Source organism: Procambarus clarkii, chromosome 22 (genome assembly GCF_040958095.1).
Source record: "Procambarus clarkii isolate CNS0578487 chromosome 22, FALCON_Pclarkii_2.0, whole genome shotgun sequence".
NCBI classification, from domain to species: domain Eukaryota; kingdom Metazoa; phylum Arthropoda; class Malacostraca; order Decapoda; family Cambaridae; genus Procambarus; species Procambarus clarkii.
Window position 1 is genome coordinate 26340189 of NC_091171.1, and position 23791 is coordinate 26363979.

Genomic DNA, 23791 nt, shown 5'->3' on the forward strand with positions numbered 1-23791 from the left:
TCGAATATTTGCTTATGTTTACCTAACAATAATTGGGGACCCTTATTGTTAAGCAAATATGCATATGGAAAAAATTTGATTCAAAGTTATGGCCAGGTTATGAATTCATTTTTGGAATACATTCCTTTCATAAACTGGAGACTACTTCTATGGTAAGGCTTCTGATGAGCTATACAAAGGAGAGCAATTGGACTACAAACAAGAATCTGAAGAATTGTGTTCCTGTATCTGCTAGTAAAAAAAATTATGGGAGAAGCGAAACTGTGTGTGTGTGTTGCCCCAAAGTTTGAGCTTCCATGGCCAGCTGAGGTTAACCAGTTCACTACCACATTGAAATCTGATGAACATATTCATGCACAGGATAAAAAATTAAAAAATTAAATTAATTTTATTTTTGGTCCCAAAACAGGAAATTCATGTACACTAAATATTTTGAAAAAAGTTGACACTACAAAACATATTGCCTTACAAAAATCTAAAAAGATAATCTAAGAAATTATGCCTTGCTATACTTGTCTATTTAGCACAAATTAGATCAAGTTTTTTTGGCAAGAAAAATGTAAAGTATAAATGGCAGAAGCCTAATAATATTTAAATTAACCTGAATTTCTGGACAGAAAATAAAATTTAAAATGGCAAATAATCTGGATCTGGTAAAAATGGCAATTAAACTGTACTAAATTAAGATTCCACAACTTCAAAAGTGCCACCTGAGGACTGAAGCTTTAGATATTTATACATGTAAACTAGCAGAGTACAAATAATAAATGTGAAATATAGTACAGTAGTTCAAATATCCTTTGGTTTGTAGGTCCAAGTAAGTTCGGGGAATGATGTGCTAGAGCTTTGCTAGTGGCTTCATACGAGGAATGCTAAGTCAGGTAGACATCTTTTTTTCCAAGTTTTCTGCAAGCTTGTCCATGAACTCGAATGTTGTGAGGTAGTCATCACGTGTAACGCTGTGGAACAAGAGAAATTTAAACTGAGGAATGAAGCAGCCTGGAGGCTTTATCTACAATAAAAGGGAATACAGTGCTGTATTTGGCACTGCCTCATCACCCTACACATACAATGTACTCACCTATTTGTGTGTGTGTGTGTGTGTCTGTTGGGGGGGAGTGATGGTGCAAATAAGATCTGTACAGTTAGCAAACTAGGAAGCAGTGAAGTAGCACCCTTGTTACATCCTTTACTGGGCAAGAGCCAAATTGTTGCATCACAATAATTACCACAAGAAAGCACTAAGCCAGGAAGGCTATACAAGAGTACAGCTCAGCAAGATGCCAGATGCTGACAGAGGGATCTTAGTCTAAGAAATGATAAGAGTTACCAGTTACCAATTGAAACTTGAAATTGATAAATCTGAATACAAAGAAGACATGAGCCATGATTAGTAGAATCTCAAGAAATCAATGTGTAAATGTTCAAATATGGCAACAGAAATACTAGGATTCCCATCTAGACGTATTAGTAATAAAATATCAAATGTCATCATTTAGCATTATATTGTTCCGAGGCTCAATTTAAATTATACAGTTAGATCTTGGGCATCATACTACAGATAGAAATACAATTCCCTAGCAATGCAAATAAAAATTAAAGTTAATCCTGGGCATAAAGAGCCTCATTTATGAAGAGCTGTGAAGAAAGCTTAATTTACGTTCTCAAGAAAGGCAAGGTAATTATCAAAAGAAGGCACCAAACCGGGAAGGCTATGTAGCACCATCATTCTCAAGAAAGAATAATGTAACATTAGTGAAGTATGCAATGGGAATGATGGTGAGGAATATTACCCTAATAAGGTGATAAACTATCAACACAACTTTTTTTTAAATTAGATATTTAATTTTTAAATATCTAATTTAAATTCATTTAAATGTCTAATATTTAAAAATATTCAGACATTCAGAAATTTTTAAAAAATCCAGGTTAGGAAATAGGGTTATAGATTTATGGGACAGGTTGCCAAGTACAGTAATTGTTTAAAGTTGACACTATTCAGCTACTTATGTTAATGTACAGTGTGATTACTGTCTCTGTACTTATGCTAATTGTGTTCAAATTTAATTTAAAAAGACAAATACTGTACACTTAGGAAAAACCCATGATATATATTTTAACAGAAGAGGTTTACCTATAAAATAATAAAATCATCTTATATGAACATGCAATACTTATTGACTTATAAACTAACATTTGCAGGTGGCCAGAATTACGTCTAGGTTGTCAAATCACCAATTTGTAATCTAATTTTATCACTGTTTACACATACTTAAGTTTTAGTTTTAGGCTAAGTAGGTTTTTTTCCCCACCTCACCTTGCCCGAAACGCTATGCGTACTAGTGGCTTTAGGTACTGTATGTACTACCTCTATCTATAAATCAAACAATGTTTGTACTGTAACTCTGCATCTATGTATGTATTTTTCCTAAATAAAATTATTATTATTTATTATTATTATTATTATATACTAAGATCTATGCTATACCCAACCAGCACACGGCACTTCGCGAATACTTTGGCCTGAGTTCGTATCCTGGCCGGGGAGGATTGACTGGGTGCCAATCCTTAACTGTAGCCGCTGTTCACCCAGCATTGAACACCGGCTACATGAAATGGGTACCTGGTTGTTAAATGATTTGGCGGGTCGTATTCCAGGGAAAATTAAGATTAAGGACCTGCCCAAAACTTTAGAGATGTAACAACTCTTGTATATATATTTTTTATAAATAAATAAATAAGTTCTATTTTGTACTGATATACAGTATTTAAAAACTTATTTCTATACCCTTTGTTATACCCTTTAATCCTTTGTATACTGTACTTCAACTGTCACCCCTTACTCTTCATTTTTCTAGTGAAAGTAAATTTATATTTTGTATCTCTTCATAAGGAAATGTTTCCAATTCCTGGATTAACTTTGTCCTCTTATTCTGTTAGCAATAAAAGTCCCCGAACAAATCCTTATATCACTGCACTTACAGTGCTCTCCAACTTGGACTGATTCCATTTATGCTAACACTTGGCTTTATTTTAAATAACCTAGCCCTAATCAAACTAAGCATAACCCAATACCAGTGCTTGAAAAATACACAAACAAAATGACAGTAAATTTGTTAACCACGAGTGACCCAAAGTGAAACGATGTTGTGAATCCCTTATTAATCTGTTTTTCAAGATGTAAATGAATGCCATTTGTGATCGATTCTATCAATTTTCCTACAACAAGTATTTGTAGGAAAAATTATCATCATTTGATACATTATCAAATGATGATAATTATGATAGTGTCGTCGACTAAAGATATTAGTTGATACACATTCAGTTCGACAGAGCGCATGGGTCCTGGTCGTGCGGGCCGACCTGCCTCAGTTTGCTAGAGCCGCCTACTTAGTGATGATCACGCTTATAAGTAATTCTATTTTTTTGGTGATTTTTTGCTTTTTGAACATAAAACTGATTATCATATATCATGCCATGGGTCCCAAGAAAGTTAGTGGTAAGGTTCAACATATGAAAACACATGTAAGGATGACCATAGAGCAAAAACAAGAGATCATTCATAAATATGAAGATGGTGTGAGGGTTGTTGAACTAGTTAGGCAGTACAACAAATCTCAGTCAACGATATCCACTATACTTGCCAAGAAAAAGGACATTATGAGTGCTAAAGTGGCAAAAGGCGTATCAATAATCACGAAACATAGAACACAAACACTTGAGGATGTTGAACAGTTATTATTAATTTGGATACACAGTAAGGAGTTAGCAGGTGGTTATCTTGAGGTTATCTGGAGATGATTTCGGGGCTTTTTTTTTAGTGTCCCCGCGGCCCGGTCCTCGACCAGGCCTCCACCCCCCAGGAAGCAGCCCGTGACAGCTGACTAACACCCAGGTACCTATTTACTGCTAGGTAACAGGGGCATAGGGTGAAAGAAACTCTGCCCATTGTTTCTCGCTGGCGCCTGGGATCGACCCCAGGACCACAGGATCACAAGTCCAGCGTGCTGTCCGCTCGGCAGACCGGCTCCCCAGATAGCATTACAGAGGCCATCACTTGTGAGAAAGCAAGGAAACTGCATAAAGACCTTTTAAAGAAAACCCCTGGAACGAGTGATGCAGATTCGAAAGAGTTTAAGGCGAGCAGGGAATGGTTTGAGAAATTTAGAAAAAGAAGTGGCATTCATAGTGTTGTGAGTGTTTTGTGTTACGAGATGGTGGAGGAACACAATGAAGAACTCACCACTGAAGAACTGACCACCAAAGAACTTCACAAGGAGCAGCAACAAGAGACAGCTGAGGAAATTTCTTCAGGGGAGGAGGAGACAGTACAGAATGCCCCTTCCTCATTAATTAAGAAAATGTGTGCAGCATGGAAAGAATGGCAGACTTTTGCTGAAACAACTCGCCCAAATCACGGTGCAGTAGGCTGTTGCCTTAACCTTTTAAATGACATTGTGATGCCTCACTACAGACAAAAATTAAAACGTATGGAAAAACAAAAATCTATGGAAAGGTTTTTAGTAAGACAAGCAGTGAATCACAACAAGGTCCTAGTGGTATGCAGGCAAAATGTAGGAGTGTGTGTACCCCAGGGAAGTCATCATTGCCTGATGTTATTATGGAAGGAGACTCCTCTTCCAAACAGTAAAACCTCTCCTCCTCCCCCCTCTTCACCATCTTCCATATGCCATCAAGAGTCTTCCATAAAGATAAGATAAACATATGTACTGTTTTGTAGTTAGAGAAAAAATTGTATTCAGTATAAAATGTATTTTTAATTTAATATTTTTGGGGGTGTGGAACAGATTAATTCAATTCTCTTTATTTCTTATGGGAAAAATCATTTCGACTTGCAATATTTTAACTTACAATACGTCTTTGGGAACGGATTACCATCGTAAATCGAGGCTCCACTGTATCTGTATAAAATTCCATCATAATTACATATGTTTATCAATAGCGTTCATGTGGTTTTCACAACTTCGTAAGGTTGTAATGAGGCATACCAAGCAAAACAATCAACTTAATCATTATCATACGTTACGTGTACTATGAGTCTGCCATCATCTGTGGGTGACTCATTGGTGACTTGTGCCTTTGTTTCAATCTCTACTCTCACCCATATGGTGTCAATTAGGCCATGTGTCATGGCCCAGAGCCCAACACCATTGTTTATGTTTATATGCTTTTCACTATTCTATATGATTGTAATGAGGCATACCGGGTAAACCAATCAATTGAAACATTATCATGTGAATTTTGCAATTTATCAAGTTACTCAACACACACACTTGTAATTAAATAGAAACAAGTGATAAACAATCAGTGAAACATCTGAGGATAACAATTTTCAATTGCCCAGTCTTCTTAATATTTGCTCGATACGTTTGAAGAAAAAACAATTTATGATTTATCTTTGCCTGCCCATACATACATCATTGTTTCTTTTAGCTTTGTCATATCTTTTAAAATTTCTAACTGATCTTGATGTTCTTGTACTAGACTGATGTCACCATTTCTAGGTGTCTTGTATCATTCTTCAATTTAACCCCTGCACTGCGCACCTTTTAAGTTAATATTTTTGGATGTGGAACGGATTTAATTAAATTTACATTATTTCTTATGAGAAAATTTGTTTTGGTTTATAAATTTTTGGTGTACGAACCGTCTCTTGGAACGGATTAAATTCGGAAATGAAGGTGCCGCTGTACTAAAAATCACATGTCGGCTGGCACACCCCTTAATATGACAGCTGGCGCAGTGCAAGGGTTAAGAACCATACAGGTGCCTGAATACCAAAGCGAATAAAATACTCGGCAATATAAATCCATAAATTTGACAACGCAATTCTTTCATTATTTTTGTAAGAAGTATGCCCACAAGACAGAAAACCAACTGGTTAAATTTTTGCTACATTGCACAATGAATACGTTTATGATTCAACATCATATTGGAGTATATTTGAAGAGTTTCTGGTATTTCTAGTTTTGCTATGTGAAACAATTCGAGTCAAATAGTTTTTTCAGGCAGAGCAGAGATAGCTGGCCACTGCCGACCAGATGAAGAGAACCTCGCCAAACATAAGTTGGATTTCTGGATTGTTTCAAGTGCAAGATGGACAAATGTGTGGGGTGTTGTCAAGCATAAACAGTAACTGTTTTGCATGGCCCAATAGACATTCCACAGTATCAAATTGCAATGTTCTGAAATTCAAGTGCATTGCTGAGTCTTTAATGAAGGGATAAAAATCTCTGAAATACTGAGTTAAACGAAGGAATAGGAAATTTTAGAAATATGTTGGACTTGAATTAGGGTGTAGTGTACCTTTAAGTCGAGACACTACAACCACTTTCCAGTGAGGAGTAAGGAGTGCCATGCAACAGGCCTACATCCATTTCCAAACAAAGAGTAATGGAGACATGATAGCAAGGTAAATTTGGGATTAGCACTCCTCCCCTAGCATTCTACAGATCCTGGCCTAACGCTTAGAAACTCAGGAGCCAGCCAACACCAAGACATTTTTATCTTTTAAGTCATCTAGAACACATGAACCCTCAGACTAGCATAGGCAAATTCGTAATTTTGCCCTCCTTTTTATCACATTTGTATTGCCTGGTTTCTTGATGAAATTTGACCAAGTAATTTTATGATTAGAAGTTGCATTATAAGAAATATACAAGTGAAGGAAGGATAAAGTGAAACATTATTTAAGATTGGTGCCCAGTCAAGCCTTGCTGGCTACAACTCAAACCCAAATGAAATTGCTCACAAAGTATTTGGCAAGTTTGCTACCTTTGTGCAACAGTAACTGCTCTCTATCTTTGCTACATACATCCAATACCTGACAATTATCACAAAAGGCTGGCCACATGTAAGGCTGTGGGAGTAGAACTCTGACATTCATCAACAGGTAATTATTTTCAAATATACATAATACTTACTTAGTCATGCCCTTAATGCAGATAGCCAAATCCTTAGTCATGGACCCTGATTCAATTGTCTCCACACACACTTCCTCCAGAGATGAGGCAAATCTAGCCAAGTTTTCATTATTGTCAAGCTTAGCACGGTGAGCCAAACCACGAGTCCAAGCAAAGACTGAAGCTGTTGAGAATAGCAACATATATATGGATTACAAATTAAGTCATGAACAAGAATACATGTTAGTTCTTTATGAAGTTAGAATGACCTAGGTAAATATTCAAAATTTGGAGTTCACAAAAATGTGTACTGCACTTAGCTAAACAATCTAAATAAATGAAAACCCTCCTAAAGTATGTTGCACTATTCAACCCTTGAGAAGTGTAGACGTCAATTATATTCCTATTAACACTTTCTGCGGATGAGGACTCCTCCCGGCGTCCTGTTTCGCCTACCCGCTCCCGCTAGGTGGACATAAAGTTATGTCCTCTTTTAAAATATTTGTATAAAATTCAACTTTTATCCGATTTACTTTGGGTTTGTTTCAAACTGCGCGCCATGAGGCTCTCTTTCTCACCAATAGGCTGCATGGTACAATAAGTTCATGAAAGGTTCACAAACATAACAAAAGTAAAAACATTTCGTGTGTGTTTGACTCGCTGATATGTTCCAACGTTGTTTTATATTTGGCGCTATTCTATCTTACGCTTTGTTGATCTTTTTTACCTACGGGCTCATAGAACATTCTATTGCGAACACATTGACACAAAAATGAATGACGTACAAAGAATAATAATGTCATGAGAGTGAAATAAGTATAAACTTTCAAAGCGCCGTGCGTCGTCCCGTCACCGATACCGGGTAACAATTTCACCACTTCCCACACTCTTGCGGGCGGGCCGCAATCATTATTCTATGCCTATACAGTATTCATATCACCGTGTTGGGAATTTCATTGCAAGTCCATTGATACCAAAATTAACGCTGTAGGACAAGTGTGGAGGTGATAACAATCCCAAGAGTAAAAACATTTTGTTGCTGTTGGGCGCTCACGGCGAGTCATTTTCGTAGTTATTTATTTGGTGCTGGTATCCCTATACGTTTCGTGACTTTTTTTACTAATGTTCTTCTAGAGAATTTTATTGCGAACACGTTGGTAGCAAAATGAAATACGTAGCTCGAGAACTAAGGTCAGGAGAGTAAAAAGAGTATACACATTTTTGTTTTTACGCTTACGCGGCAAAACGCCAGGAGCACATACGGTTGTTTTTTTTTACCTTCGCCGGGAGGCTGAAAGTGTTAATAAAAGTATGCATAGTCATCCTTAATTTCAGACCTGGATCCCAGCAAAACCTACTTAATGTAAGAAAATGGGACTACTGCATAAGTGAAATATTTTTGCTTTTCCAGTGATACCAGCACAATACCCAAAAGTCTAATAGGCCCAAAAGTTGTCAAGAAGTTAGTAGAGTCCATTATAACAAAGACCAGTCTTAAATTAGTGTGTATCTAAAGAACATATTCAAAAGTTCATACACCTTTAAATAATTCAATATGACACATACAATGCCGAATGATCACGACTGGAAGATATAAAAATTGTTAGTGAACTTTGAATTTGAATTATTTATCATTTGTTTAATAGAATGCCATAAATATATAGCATTCTATAGCCTCCACTTCCAAATGGTGTAAGATATTAAATTATTTTTCCAGTTTATTAGTCAACACTCAGCTTTATGTTTCCGTTTACTTTATGTTCGCAGTACTGTACCAAGAGCTACGTTTTTAACTTTTATAAATTGCCTTCATTACATATATATACTGTATACTGAATTTTAAAGTTCTAACAAAAAACATTCATTTTTTTCCTAAATTGTATTCCTGACAAAACTCGTAAGAACTGACATTTTTTCACAACAGCATAAATGTGTTGCTGAGTATTGTATCATGTTAATAAATCAAAATACAATACAAAGAAGCACTGCATTTATTTGGTGTGTATTATATTGTATCAATAAACCATACAATTGCTATATGGTACACAGAATTTTAGTTTAATATTTAGTAAAAGTTTTTGTCTTGGAACACCTTCTATTTTTTCTACAAGATCTTTATTGAAACATTACAAAGGTTTGGCTTAGTATGAGGAGGTAAACACATCCCTGTGAAGCATCAGTTCTTTTTTTGATTTATGAATAAAACACTCATATACTTTTCATAAACAAGGCATCAATCAAAATTTGTTCAATAAAATTGATTGAATCTCTTAAATAGAAAACTTCTGACTATAAAAATCCAAAGATCAAAGTAACAACAACTTACCAATGGGATTGGTAGACGTCTCATTGCCCTGCTGGTGCTGACGGTAGTGCCGGGTGACTGTGCCGTGAGCTGCCTCGGACTCTATTGTCTTGCCATCGGGGCACACCAGAACAGACGTCATCATCCCCAGAGAGCCTAACAGAAAATGCATACTTATTGTTTGTGACTTTTTTTTCACTTGCACTGCATTACTAAATCACTTTCATTCCTTACACTATCTGTAGTTTTCAGGACTTTCCTTTCCTTACACTACATTGCTAGTGACTCCCTGAACACACACTATTATACATGTTTAGTTATATATCATTTCATATATACTGTATACTGTACGTTTTGTAAGTTAGGGAATGCAATTGGTATAAAATAAACCCAATTTTAATTGTTTTTAAATCTCACAAATGTAACAGAAGAAAAGCACACACTTTCCTGCTTTGTTTCAGAAAATACACACATCTAAAAGTCTTGTTTTGGACAAGACAACTTTTGTCATTATGGTACATTAGCAATATAAATGCTTCCTACCATCAGGATAACACCACTGCTATCCACTTTCATCATTCAAGAAAAACTAAGCTGTGGTAAGTCAGTGGCTCTGTTGAATTCAGCAGTGAATGTTGATGTCACCATGTGCTTCCCTCCTCAAAATTTCTAATTATTTCATACTTTCACTAATTACTGTTGCTACTTCTTAACCACTTGGGCTGGACGGTAGAGCGATGGTCTTGTTCCATGCAGATCGGCGCTCAGTCCCCGACCATCCAAGTGGTTGGGCACTGTTCCTTCCCCCCATCCCATCTCAAATCCTTAACCTGACCCCTTCCAAGTGCTATATAGTTGTGATGGCTTGGAACTTTCTCCTGATAGTTTCCTTTCCTTGCCTGCTATTGATGCTGTTACCATGGCTTTAGTAGTGTCTACAACACCTGCACGCACACACACACACACACGCTACTTTGTTCATCTAGGTGATGAGCTCCGACACACAAGGGTGCTATGTGTGTAGTTGAGGAACTATGTTCCTATATGAAGCATGTACATGGGTTAGGTCATTACTGTTAATAAACTAGTGCCAATACATAAGTGTTCAAGTCTGACAGCTTGAACACATAAGAACATACTAGTACATGCAATATTGAGATGAATCAGTACCAAGTTCAACCACCACTTCTAAGTGTTGTCTTCATTTATTGAGTGCAATGCTTTGCCAGTTAGCATGTCTTAATTTTTTTCCCACTGATATTTCCAGTGTATACTAGTGTTTCATTGCAGATATTTTATACAAACAAGTCCCTGTGGCCAAGTGATTTTCAGAAGGACAACTGAACACATACATAGGTTGTGCCAAGTGTTGTATACATATTCCCATGTATTTCCATTGCTGTGTACAAAAGATAGAAAACTATCTTTTCTTGCATTTCTGTTTAGTGTAAATTAACCCTCTGGTTGCATTAGGTGGTAGTGTCTGTACACTCCCATCACCATTGTCAGCAACTCTGATCACTCCCAGTACATTATTTTTGGAGTTATTTTTAACACAAATTTACTACGTCAAATTGACTAAATATTTGTTTATACAGTATTCCAATTTAAAATTGAGAATATATATTATATATATACATATATACATAAATTTTATATATATACTGTATATATATACATATATTACTTTTTATTACTAAAGTGCATTAATATTTTTTCTAAATATAGCAGAATATATATCACTTTTCCCTGAAAAGTAATTCTGAATTTATTACATAATTTTTGTGAGTGATCTATTGACCACTGGCATTGGTAAAGTAATTTATTAGTAGACTACTTGAATGTCTAAATGGACATTTTTCAGTACCACCTGAATTTTAACAAAACTATGGCCACCATAATTTTGTATGTATTCAGTTTTGATTAAGATCCTACCTTGATACCACTCTTCAAAAGAGGAAAACACTGATAGATCAAGCAACTTCAAATGCAACTAGAATGTTTAAAAAATATATACACGCAGTCATTACTGCATGTATATCACAGTCATTCAGTAATGACTGTGTATCATTACTTGGCTTCCAACTTTGATGGGGTGGGGAGACATCAGCCCCCCAAAAAAAGTAAAATAGTAAAGACAATCACGGATAATAGTAAATAATAAAAAACAAAAAAGAACTCGTAAGAACATAAGAATGAAGGTAACTGCAGAAGGCCCATTGGCCCATACAAGGCAGCACCTAATTCCTCCATACATAATTCACAATATAGCAACAGGGATAAGCATGAACTGCCACACCAAGCAGTCCTCACCAACAGCACCCCATTGCTTCATAAGGCCCAGCTGTATAATATAAAATAATTGCCCACATAATTTAAATCTACTAAGAGTTGTATCATCTACAAATATCTATTTGGATATGTTGTACTTTATCATAGTAGACCTACACTCCCTCTAACATTCTTAACCTTGACCTCCCTCATGATTTCAGCCACGAGTCAGGTTACGGTTAACATTTACTGTATTTAACAGCACACAGAAAAATCCAAACATACTTATCCATCTTTTAAAACCTATCAAAAACTATATTTTCTTAACTTGATTTTAATTTGCAAAAACAAACGAAGGCAGCTCACCAAATCCTTGGGCTACGGAGTCTGACTGAACATCACCATCATAATTCTTGCAAGCCCATACAAAGCCTCCTTCACTCTTCATAGCTTGCGCAACCATGTCATCAATGAGTCTGTGTTCGTACCAAATTCCTGCAGCTTCATACTTTCCTTTATATTCGCTGAAATTAAATTAAATATATTAACACTAAGACCTTCCACTTCTCTTTTGAATTTATAATAATGATTAATATAAATATTAATATACAATATTAATATAGGTTTGATAATTTCTCAGGCACCATAATAGCAAGACCACTGAAAATAAACATTACTATAAATGACAATATAAAAACCTAAAATTATAAATATCTTAGGAATATGACTAACAAACATTTTAAAACTAAATATTAAATGAAATTAAGAGCACTTTATAAGACTATATCTTTGGGAAAAAGCGAACCTCCATGACACACAAAGGTATCCCACTCATAAGTAAATGTTATTCCGTGGTACACGACGGTCACTGGTATCCTCAATTTCCAATATTGTCATGGGTTATTAGGATACACGTTACTGTTTTTCTGTGACCTCAAAGAGTGTCCGTCAGTCAGAAAGAGATTCAGCTAGCCTCAAAGAGTGTCCGTCAGTTAGGAAGAGATTCAGGTATTCTTGAAAATATCTGTGGAAAACACCACCATGGAAGCCGCTAATACTGTTCATCTATGCTACTTGTATCAGATGCATCATCACTGAACGCAGAAAACGATTCATCTATGAATCATCTAAATAAATTGGAGATGGCATAGGATTGCAAGGGGTGACGCTCAGAGCTACAACTGGATACGCTCGCTGTATCCTCCTCATAGGTGCTGTATCACTTGCATCCGACCTTTGTGTTAGGTCCTTATTGCACCTAGCTTCACCAATATTATGACCCTTATGTTCTTCAAACAATAAGGTTTGAATTTCACCGACAGAGCATTATCTTTCAACACCACGTCGGACAGGTGTTTGGGAGCCAGAGGCGCATGTGCCACCCATGGTTGCTCATTCAGTACTAACCCAGCCAGCAGCCCTAGGGCATTCTGGGAATTTTTTCCAAGATGGTTGCTTCTCACTGGAGGTCCTAAAAGTCCATTTCGTACACAACCAACCTCGTACACACTTAGAATTGGTACCGAAAAATCCAAGTAAGTTTTCTTGGTTGGCGCAGTTTCCCGCCGACCGAGAATACTCGGTTGGCGCAGTTAAGTGGTTAAAGGAACTAAGTTTACAGAGGCATTCTTGATAACTGCATCAGCTCGCTCATAGTCAGACACATTGTCGTGTGCTGGACAAGGAAATGCTTCCAGGAGTTCAAACATAATATGCCCCTAGATTTGCTATAAAATATCCTCATTGCAATAATCAGCATAAAGAGTTCAACAGTAAAAATCTATGCAGTGGTAGTGAGAGTATTCAGTGGCTAAAACAATGAAAGAGCTCAAAATCAGACGATAAAGTAAAATTCAGAGCTACTAATATATACAGGGGTAGAGCCCTCATGAAGAGAAGTGTGCTATAAATATACTGTAATACAATTGGTATACATCAGATTTCATTGGGAGTGTTGCTTTTGATATCAGTAAAGTACTGTATCTTGGGTGCACTACTGGACTAACAAGACATCATGGGGAGGCAGAGATCCTTTAAAATTATATTAACCCTACAATGCAGATGATGAGTCACAGTAACATAGCTGAAGAAATGAAGACTAAACCACACACCAGAAGACGAGACAACGACAACGACATTTCGGTCTGTTCTGGACTGCAAGACTTGATATAGTAATGATCCAGGACAGATCAAAACGACTTGATAATGGTCCAGGATAGACCAAAATGTCGTCATCTCCTCATCTTCTGGAGTGTGGTTTAGTTTTTCTAACCCTACAACCTTCTTTCTGATAAGTGGGTTCATCCTATTTGATTTGGAACCTACAAGTGGAGAGAAACTTTAAAAAAAAAATTTTTTAGAAAGAGAAATCTGCCTTATTCTACATACCACATTAACCATTTTTTTTCTTTAATATTTTTTCCAATTCCACAGGCACAAAGTTAAAAGCAATAGGGGATGATGGAGGGTAGGAGGGGGGTTAACTGTAGAATACAGTACTTGACTATGCTCTTGCCCTGATTTTAAGATAGGAAGCCAGACAGCCAATATTTGACTCACTGGAAAAACTTCCTACCACATTACTATATATCAACCCATCCTCCTGAAATTATAGTACTTATAGTGAATTGGTCAAAGCAACTAACCACCAATAATAATTTACATTTGTACTTTTAATTTTAGCGAGTCCGGAGAAAATAAAGCTAAAATCCCAACAAAACTTCCTAGGCCTATTATAGTACATATATGTACTATATTAGACCTAAGATAGATGTATTAGCTCTAGGATCTATAACTAATACATGCCTAAGTTAAGTAGGTTAGGTTCTATATTTATGTTGTCATTAAAACAAGTTTCCCCACTTGGTCAAATTCAATGATACAAAAGTCAACTTTCTGGTGGTCCATCACTGCATATTGGTACTTTTGACCAAATGGTTACTAAGCACTTACATTTTGGGAGCATGGGCTGTATGAATACTGAGGAAGATTACCAACTTCAGGCAAGTGACAATTCAGGATACAGTATTTGAAATTCTGTCATGCCATGAGCACTGCTCTTTAACTTGCAAAGTGTGTAAATAACTATGTATGCTTTTAGACTCTGAGAACTAAAATCAAGGCCCAAAAGTCTCTGGTGTTTTCATTTAGTCTATGCACTAAGGAAAGAAAATGTGTATATTTACTTCAGAACTTTCTTGCTAGAACAATAATATACTAAGGATATTGGAATGGACAAGTTAATTATGTTACCAAATCATGCTAATGAATTGCAGCATAATTTTTTTTTCACAACCTCATGCTCACTACAGGCAACTTTCAACTTATGTTGTGTTGTTCCAATCAATTCTGTGCAAAGCAAATTGCACACACTAGTCTGAAAGGCATACATGAAATTGTATTATGTTTGTGAAATCCCTTAGTCAACTTCTCTCCTTTTTACTGAATAAAATACCAACTTGAGCATTAATTTTTAATATAACATTCATCCTGAAAGGAAACTAAACGACACCTATTAGAAAATTTAATTAGCATGCCCCTATTACTGTTTTTGAAACCTTAAGAACTTACTTTTCATATACTTCTTGGAAAATATCCTTGAAGCGGCCGTCGTATTTCTTGAGTATAGTGTTCTTGGTCGACATATATAAAGGCAACTTGCGATCCAAAGCATACACCATTGATGCATGGGCAAATGCACTGCAAATGTATAGTCACATTCAAAAGGTACATCATAATTTATAGATTATACTGTATAATTAACCATGTTCAATTGTTGCAAATGATAATTATGTGTCAATATTTCATTATAGTAACATTACATGTACAGTACATATAAGCAATCTCACATTGTGATGGATATACGGCACGAATTGATAAAACAAAAATAATTTAAAAACATGAATACTAAAAACAATTTCAATAATATTTTTATCCTTACACGATTGATTCATCAGTGTTGAACATTCCTAAGGCAACTCCAGCACCCTTAAAATCATTGATGACTTCCCGAATTGCATCACCTCCATCAGAAGGAGTCCAGCTGATCTCTAACTTTCCTGCACCAGGCACCACAAAGTCAATAGCCTTGTACTGCAAAAAATGGAAAACTGCTTCAAAAGTTAGTTCAGAATTCAAATTTTGGTGAAGAGAAAACAAGGTGTCGACAACACACTAATCACAACGATAGCAAGAGGGGCATGTTACGGACCCGAGTCTAGGGTCGTAGCACGGAGCAGTGACGTCCACGCCATCTGTGAGTCAGCTCCCGAAACCCCCTCCAAATATCCCGCCATCTAGCGAGGGCGGGATATACCGGCCACAGGGGCTGGTTTCCCGTCTTAATCAGCTCATAACATAGCCGCTGCTGACCTCTGGTGAGGTGGCGCTTAGACAGCAACGCCATCTATGGAGTGGATAGGTGGACGCTTGTGTCTAAGCCTGTAAGTGAGGTGCCCTAGAGTGTCCCTATTACTAATGACGTGTGATTACAGAGTCGACCTGGGACTGCTGTATCGGACGGTGGATCAGTCTACCCAAGGCAGCCAAGGTCTCTCCACCTGTTTGCTGCAGAAGCTGTGAGTCACCCCCGGACGAACACTGTTGAGTGTGTTAGCCTGCCTGTGACGTGGCAGTACCAGGAATCGTCTTATCTGGGGGCTGGCTGATGAGACTACCCACTGTGGTGCGGAGAGAGGAGAGTGATCTGCGGAATCACACGAGGCTCCTGCCTAGGGCTCGCAACCCTAGTATCGATCGTGGAGTGGCCTACACAGCGGAGGTGATCGGAACCTGCCAGCTACAGGCTGGATTTGTGGTTGAAGGCCTCCACGACGGTGCACCCAGTGGGACTGTGATTTGGCTGGCCTGTGGCCGGGGTAGATTCGCCGAAAGAATCAGAGGATTCATCGTGGGCTTAGACGAAGAGAACCAGGGCTACTCATCGTGAGCACCGTGGAGCATCCTGTGTCTTCAGAGGAAGACGATTCTGTACATTGTGTATTTATACCCCCCGTGTGACAGTTTATATATTTATTTATGGTGGTGGTGATTATATATACAAAAGCAGTGTATTTGTATCCCTTCCCCTTTAATTTACTTGCGTTACGGAACACACCCCTTGAAAGCCACTACTAACTTGGGGCCGGATACCCAAACTCAAATAACATCAGAAAAGAACCCAGTTGGGACCCAATAGGGCCGTAACAGGGCAGGAACGCAAAATTTTTCCATTCTGTTCAAGTGCATTGTGTTCAATGACTGCAGATTTCATTCACTATCTCCTAAAACTTTTCTTCTTCTTCTTCTTCTTTGATAATGAGTTTAGCATCCCATAGTTCATGAGACATTTCTCCAGGTTCCAGTCAGAGACCAACAACACTTGTTGTGTCTTACAAGGAACAAGGTGTGACACCACTTCAACTTTCAAGGTCATCAAAGAATAAAACATTAGAAGACAAGTGTATAGAATCTACAGCCATCACAGTCGAGGTAAATTCAGCACTGCTGTCCCTATTGCTACATTAATTAATAACGAATATTAATTGTAACAATCCATCAAGTATATAACGTTGCTGAACTTAAATTTTCCTGACCTTAACCCTTCCCTTTTTGGCCTTTATAAATACTAACCAAGTATATCTGTTACATTTAATGAAGTCCTTACAAGTGAAACATTACCAACAAATGAAATTTCCTTTCCTCTTGAGTCACCATTTACAAAAGCCACAATCAACTGTAATGATTAACTAAATAAAAAAATACAAAGTGCTAGATTGACAAAAAGAGAGGAAGAGACTATACTTAGAGTAGCTAATCTAGGCCCATATGTAATATAGTGTACAATGGATAAGTCTGATTGCATTGCAATACAATTCACATGAATTGTATAATACAGTAATTACAATAACTAAAGAAGTTGTATGAAATGCTAAACATATTTTACCTTAGAGATTAATGACTTAAAACATTGATCAATTTGCAATTTATCTCACTTTTGACACTGAAGAACTTATCTTACATGATTCCCGGATGTGATCGTTTACATAGAGAATTATTATTTTTAACCGACCCTTACTTTTTAAAACTAATAATACTGTTTATTTCTAATGTTGCTTGGTTACCCTAGTCAATGATAATCAGAACAGTAATACTGTACAACAATTATTTTTACCTGGTCAGCATGTGCATGACGGCCAATGACAATTGGTTTCTGCCATCCTGGGACAAGACGGGGGATATTCTGACATATGATAGCCTCTCTGAACACGGTGCCACCTAGGATGTTACGTATAGTACCATTGGGAGACTTCCACATCTTTTTCAAATTAAACTCTGGAAAATGATTAGGAATAAATGTATTTTTTTTTTTTTTTTTTTTTTTTTTTTTTTGAGATATATACAAGAGTTGTTACATTCTTGTACAGCCACTAGTACGCGTAGCGTTTCGGGCAGGTCCCTGGAATACGATCCCCTGCCGCGAAGAATCATTTTTTCATCCAAGTACACATTTTACTGTTGCGTTAAACAGAGGCTACAGTTAAGGAATTGCGCCCAGTAAATCCTCCCCGGCCAGGATACGAACCCATGACATAGCGCTCGCGGAACGCCAGGCGAGTGTCTTACCACTACACCACGGAGACTGCAAATTGTATTGTATATTACCTGTACTGTAAAAAATGTAAATAACAAATCTGCACAAAATTACCTAACTTACATGTTTGAGGCTTATTTACAAGAAAATTATTAAACAAACTTTCATGAAATTTACTTAACATCCATTTATAGCACAACAAGTCTATATAGTTCTTTCCATCATTCAATTGTAAGAATGCCACTGGACATGTTCTTACTGCAGTCAGGCTAGGCCCTATTGAGATTATTTTTAAATATGTAAATACATAAGGAAATACAGTACCAGATAAAATAATGCTCTAGGTATTCATATCAAACAATTAGCAAATACTGTATGTAATATATTATATATACACACACACACACACACATACATACATACACACACACACTGTACTGTACATATCTTTTGTTTTTAGACAAGAGAGGGGCATATAATTAAAAATATATATAGACCATCTTTTGTTAGTAACATAAGCACAGTATAACAATACCTTCCACCCTCTTTTCATCAGGCGTAATTGTTGCACACTTGATGCCTACATTGTATTTCTTAATGGCATGAGCACAGTCAATCGTGACCTGGTCTTTCGTGGCATCACGATTCTCAATCCCCAAATCATATGTGTGAAGTTCAATCTCCAAAAACGGGAGAATAAGTTTCTGCTTGATAATGTCCCAGATGATGCGGGTCATCTCGTCCCCAAGCATCTCCACCACTGGGCCACCTGTAGTATACAGCAAACCATGTACTGTATTAAAATGCTGTCTTGCAAAATTTATTAAGTATTTATTAACTATCTGAACAAATGATTAATCAGAAGAATCATCTAACCATTGAAACAGTCCTAATGTCTCAAAATGTTAACAAAAGATGCTATCATTTATAAAATCGCTCAAATATTTTCACTAAATTTAAACTTGCTTAGAACAAAATATCACAAATTAACCAATCACATTATTCTGATCTTGAGGTATGGTTGTGTCAGCCCAGCCACCCACTGCTCTGCTTATGTGGGCTCATCAGACTTGCAGATAACCTATCTTTAAGGAGTGGGGAAAATGTGGCCGAGAACCCAGCTTCCCAACTACCTTACCCCGATAGAGCAAAATGAGACTTGGATCTGGAGCCCACACTTAACCAGGCCCCAGCCGACAAAAGCAGAATCCTATGGCAGTGTGGATGGATACATAAACCATACACCAGAAAAATGGAGATGACGTTTTAAAACATCTAAAAAATTATTTGTTAAAAGAAAGAGGAAATTAAAACTGAAAGAGAAAGGCGGGAATGCACCTTTCAATAAATGAAGAGCAGTGCGTGCCCCCAGTGAATGAAGAGCAGTGCGCGTCCCCAGTGAATGAAGAGCAGTGCGCGTCCCCAGTGAATGAAGAGCAGTGCGCGTCCCCAGTGAATGAAGAGCAGTGCGCGTCCCCAGTGAATGAAGAGCAGTGCGCGTCCCCAGTGAATGAAGAGCAGTGCGCGTCCCCAGTGAATGAAGAGCAGTGCGCGCCCCCTGTGAATGAAGAGCAGTGCGCGTCCCCAGTGAATGAAGAGCAGTGCACACCCCCAGTGAATGAAGAGCAGTGCGCGCCCCAGTGAATGAAGAGCAGTGCGCGCCCCCAGTGAATGAAGAGCAGTGCGCGCCCCCAGTGAATGAAGAGCAGTGCGCGTCCCCAGTGAATGAAGAGCAGTGCGCGTCCCCAGTGAATGAAGAGCAGTGCGCGCCCCCTGTGAATGAAGAGCAGTGCGCGTCCCCAGTGAATGAAGAGCAGTGCACACCCCCAGTGAATGAAGAGCAGTGCGCGTCCCCAGTGAATGAAGAGCAGTGCACACCCCCAGTGAATGAAGAGCAGTGCGCGCCCCAGTGAATGAAGAGCAGTGCGCGCCCCCAGTGAATGAAGAGCAGTGCGCGCCCCCAGTGAATGAAGAGCAGTGCGCGCCCCCAGTGAATGAAGAGCAGTGCGCGCCCCCAGTGAATGAAGAGCAGTGCGCGCCCCCAGTGAATGAAGAGCAGTGCGCGCCCCCAGTGAATGAAGAGCAGTGCGCGTCCCCAGTGAATGAAGAGCAGTGCACACCCCCAGTGAATGAAGAGCAGTGCGCGCCCCAGTGAATGAAGAGCAGTGCGCGCCCCCAGTGAATGAAGAGCAGTGCGCGCCCCCAGTGAATGAAGAGCAGTGCGCGCCCCCAGTGAATGAAGAGCAGTGCGCGCCCCCAGTGAATGAAGAGCAGTGCGCGCCCCCAGTGAATGAAGAGCAGTGCGCGCCCCCAGTGAATGAAGAGCAGTGCGCGCCCCCAGTGAATGAAGAGCAGTGCGCGCCCCCAGTGAATGAAGAGCAGTGCGTGCCCCCCTGTGAATGAAAAGCAGTGGGGGTGAGCACATAAATGCCAAATCATCAGGTATTGGTGAGCCAAATCACACCAATACCTGATGCACATAAATGATCAGTGACAATGTGTTTTAGAAGCCTCTTGTGACGAGTTTTTATCAAAATGTACCAGTTTTGTTACTCCAAGTCTTATCTAATCACACAACGACAATACTCGTGCAATCTTTCTGGACTTTACTCCTATCTTCCCAAGTCCATTATCACAAATTAGTACAACTTCAGTTACATGCTTTATTAGATAATAAACTTACAACTCTCCCTTCTCATTGCATAGTGATGATAGCCAGATTGGGAATAATTTGCAATTAATTCACTTCAATACTGCTTCCACTAATAAACTAAAAAAATAAATATAAAACTGAAATTTAAATTCATTAGAAATAGGCAAAGTTTTTTCAATCTATTGTGGACAATTATCAAGTTAAAACTCAGTTTAAACTTGAAAATACTCCATGACAAAATAAAAAATCCTCACTTTTCCTGTTTCTAAAGTGTGAATTTGTTGCTTATTTGTTTCAGCCGTATTACCACTAAGAGTTAGTGATAACTTTACTAGTTATTTCAGTTATGACCAAAATAACTAGTAAAATTCATAATGTATTCTCATACCATATATGGCCAAGAATGTGCCAGTCTTTGATGACAAAATTAAACATATTTACACTTCTGTACATTATTTCTGTATATGGTATTGGAAAGGCTTTTTACCAGCCTCAAAGTTTAGTTCTTCTGGAAAATTAAACTGGGAATGAAAGGCAAGATTTTGTAATATGTACAACAGTATCTAACAATTAAAGGCCAAGTTACCTTCCAAAGGGGACAGTTTCACCAAGAGAGAATGGAAAACCTTACGACTCTGGTTGGGGTGATTAGTCCCATCTTGGAAATGTCCTGGAGATGGATAGGCATGACAATGGTCATCCTCAACATGAACAAAATGCTTAAGTTTTACAACTGATTATTCCAGGCCAGTTCTAATAATCTTATATAGGGACTAACTTACATTTTGGACTAAGATTTGATCGCACCCCACAGAGGCCCCCAAAAAGTTCTCTTATAAAAAATGTGATTGTTGATCCAGGAAGCCTGTTAGGTTTATCAAAGGTTACCCCTAAGCTAACTACTGACCTCTCCTACAATAGCTGCCTAACTCCCATTTACGGTTAAGTGAACAGAGGCATCAGGTGTAACGAGACAGTATATTCAGGATATGATTCAAATGCTTATCTCTCATCCAAATATTTCCTAGTGAGAAAACATTACCAAACCTCTCGCCATACACAAACATTCACAATATCTGGGACTTTAAAAAAAAATGGCCCCTACTACTTCCTCTCTACTTCCCATACTACTTCACACACAATCCTCTATGATCTCAATATATTCTTAATCCAAGTTGCATAAACTTGAGTCAAACTGTCATGCTACGTCCAGCCAAACAGATCTCTTCACCACCACAATGTCATTTTTTATGCCTTTTATTTACAAACTCATTAATGCATCGTATTAAATGCCTCCGGATTATAGCAGTACACATGTCTGGCCAACAAATATGCAACAACTGTCACTACAGGTTTGTACTTACAACTGATTTTCCCCATTTTATATAGAGAGTTTGGGAGAAGCGGAAGCAGAGTCCCAGCTGGTCACCCAGGTGTCAACAGAGTGCCGCAGGGCGGTTATGGTCCCGGGGCCGGGAGGAGTATCTTATCGTACTCCTGCGACCACTTATTGTACTTCTGAGGGCACTTGTCGTACTACTGCGACCACTTATTGAGCTTCTGAAGGCACTTGTCGTACTACTGCCAGAACTTGTACTCCTGCCAACACTTGTACTCCTTCAGGCTCTTGTCATACCCCTATAATTAACACCCACTTCCTGCCTATATAGCCAACTTACCGATCTATAAATCCGCCCTTCTGAAGATGTATTGTTAAATACAAAAATACTTAAGGAAATTCCAGTCTAAATCCTTCCTTCGTGGTTTGACATTGTCACATTTTTTATCACGTTAATTTTCGTGATACACACACACACACACACACACACACACACACACACACACACACACACACACACACACACACACACACACACACACACACACACACACACACACTGGACTTATGATCCTGTGGTCCCGGGTTCGATCCCGGGCGCCGGCGAGAAACATTGGGCAGAGTTTCTTTCACAATATGCCCCTGTTACCTAGCGGTAAATAGGTACCTGGGAGTTAGTCAGCTGTCACGGGCTGTTTTCTGGGGGGGTGTAATGTGAAAAAAATAGTAGTGGTTAGAAACAGTTGATTGACAGTTGAGAGGCGGGCCGAAAGAGCAGAGCTCAACCCCCACAAGCACAACTAGGTGAATACACACACACACATTATATATATATATATATATATATATATATATATATATACACATACATACATACATACATACATACATACATACATACATACATACATACATACATATATATATATATATATATATATATATATATATATATATATATATATATATATATATATATATATATATATATATATTTATATATTATTAAATATGACCGAAAAAGTAAGATTAATAATTCTAACACGAATTTTCTCAATCTTTCGTACATTACGCTTCACTGTTGGAGGTAAATCAAAAATCACTTCTCCAAAATTCATTTTTATTTCTAGTCTGACGCGACACGGGCGCGTTTCGTAAAACTTATTACATTTTCAAAGACTTCACAAATACACAACTGATTAGAACGTATCTCTGATTTTATATCTACATTTGAGTGAGGTGGTAAGGGTGATGTGGCATTAACACAAGACAGAACAGGAGGGGATATTAATAGGGTATTAAAAGTATCAACACAAGACAGAACAGAAACAATGGGTATTGAATAGAAGTGTTTGTAGAAAGCCTATTGGTCCATATTTCTTGATGCTTCTATATTGGAGCGGAGTCTTGAGGTGGGTAGAATTCTACCCACCTCAAGACTCCGCTCCAATATAGAAGCATCAAGAAATATGGACCAATAGGCTTTCTACAAACACTTCTATTCAATACCCATTGTTTCTGTTCTGTCTTGTGTTGATACTTTTAATACCCTATTAATATCCCCTCCTGTTCTGTCTTGTGTTAATGCCACATCACCCTTACCACCTCACTCAAATGTAGATATAAAATCAGAGATACGTTCTAATCAGTTGTGTATTTGTGAAGTCTTTGAAAATGTAATAAGTTTTACGAAACGCGCCCGTGTCGC

The 23791-nt window shown here is 38.0% G+C and overlaps 1 protein-coding gene across 1 annotated transcript; it reads right to left on the bottom strand.

Annotated features, from left to right (window-relative positions):
* Positions 1-376: 376 nt before the first annotated feature.
* Positions 377-22264, bottom strand: Idh (isocitrate dehydrogenase [NADP] cytoplasmic). Its single transcript, XM_045742545.2, has 9 exons — positions 22109-22264; positions 18627-18860; positions 17672-17832; positions 15440-15591; positions 15070-15198; positions 11866-12023; positions 9250-9384; positions 6945-7107; positions 377-959 (listed from the first exon to the last, which is right to left on the bottom strand). Exons 1-9 carry the CDS (start codon positions 22122-22124, stop codon positions 878-880), a joined length of 1230 nt encoding a protein of 409 aa, XP_045598501.1. The 5' UTR covers positions 22125-22264; the 3' UTR covers positions 377-877.
* Between the last annotated feature and the right edge of the window lie 1527 nt (positions 22265-23791).

What these genes read in the sequence shown, in the direction of transcription:
- Idh (XM_045742545.2), bottom strand. An exon ending in AACACTGATGAATCAATCGT is followed by an intron (nt 15,199 to 15,439) that starts GTAAGGATAAAA and finishes ATACATTTGCAG; the next exon opens with TGCATTTGCCCATGCATCAA. An exon ending in CTCCGTAGCCCAAGGATTTG is followed by an intron (nt 9,385 to 11,865) that starts GTGAGCTGCCTT and finishes ATTTTCTGTTAG; the next exon opens with GCTCTCTGGGGATGATGACG.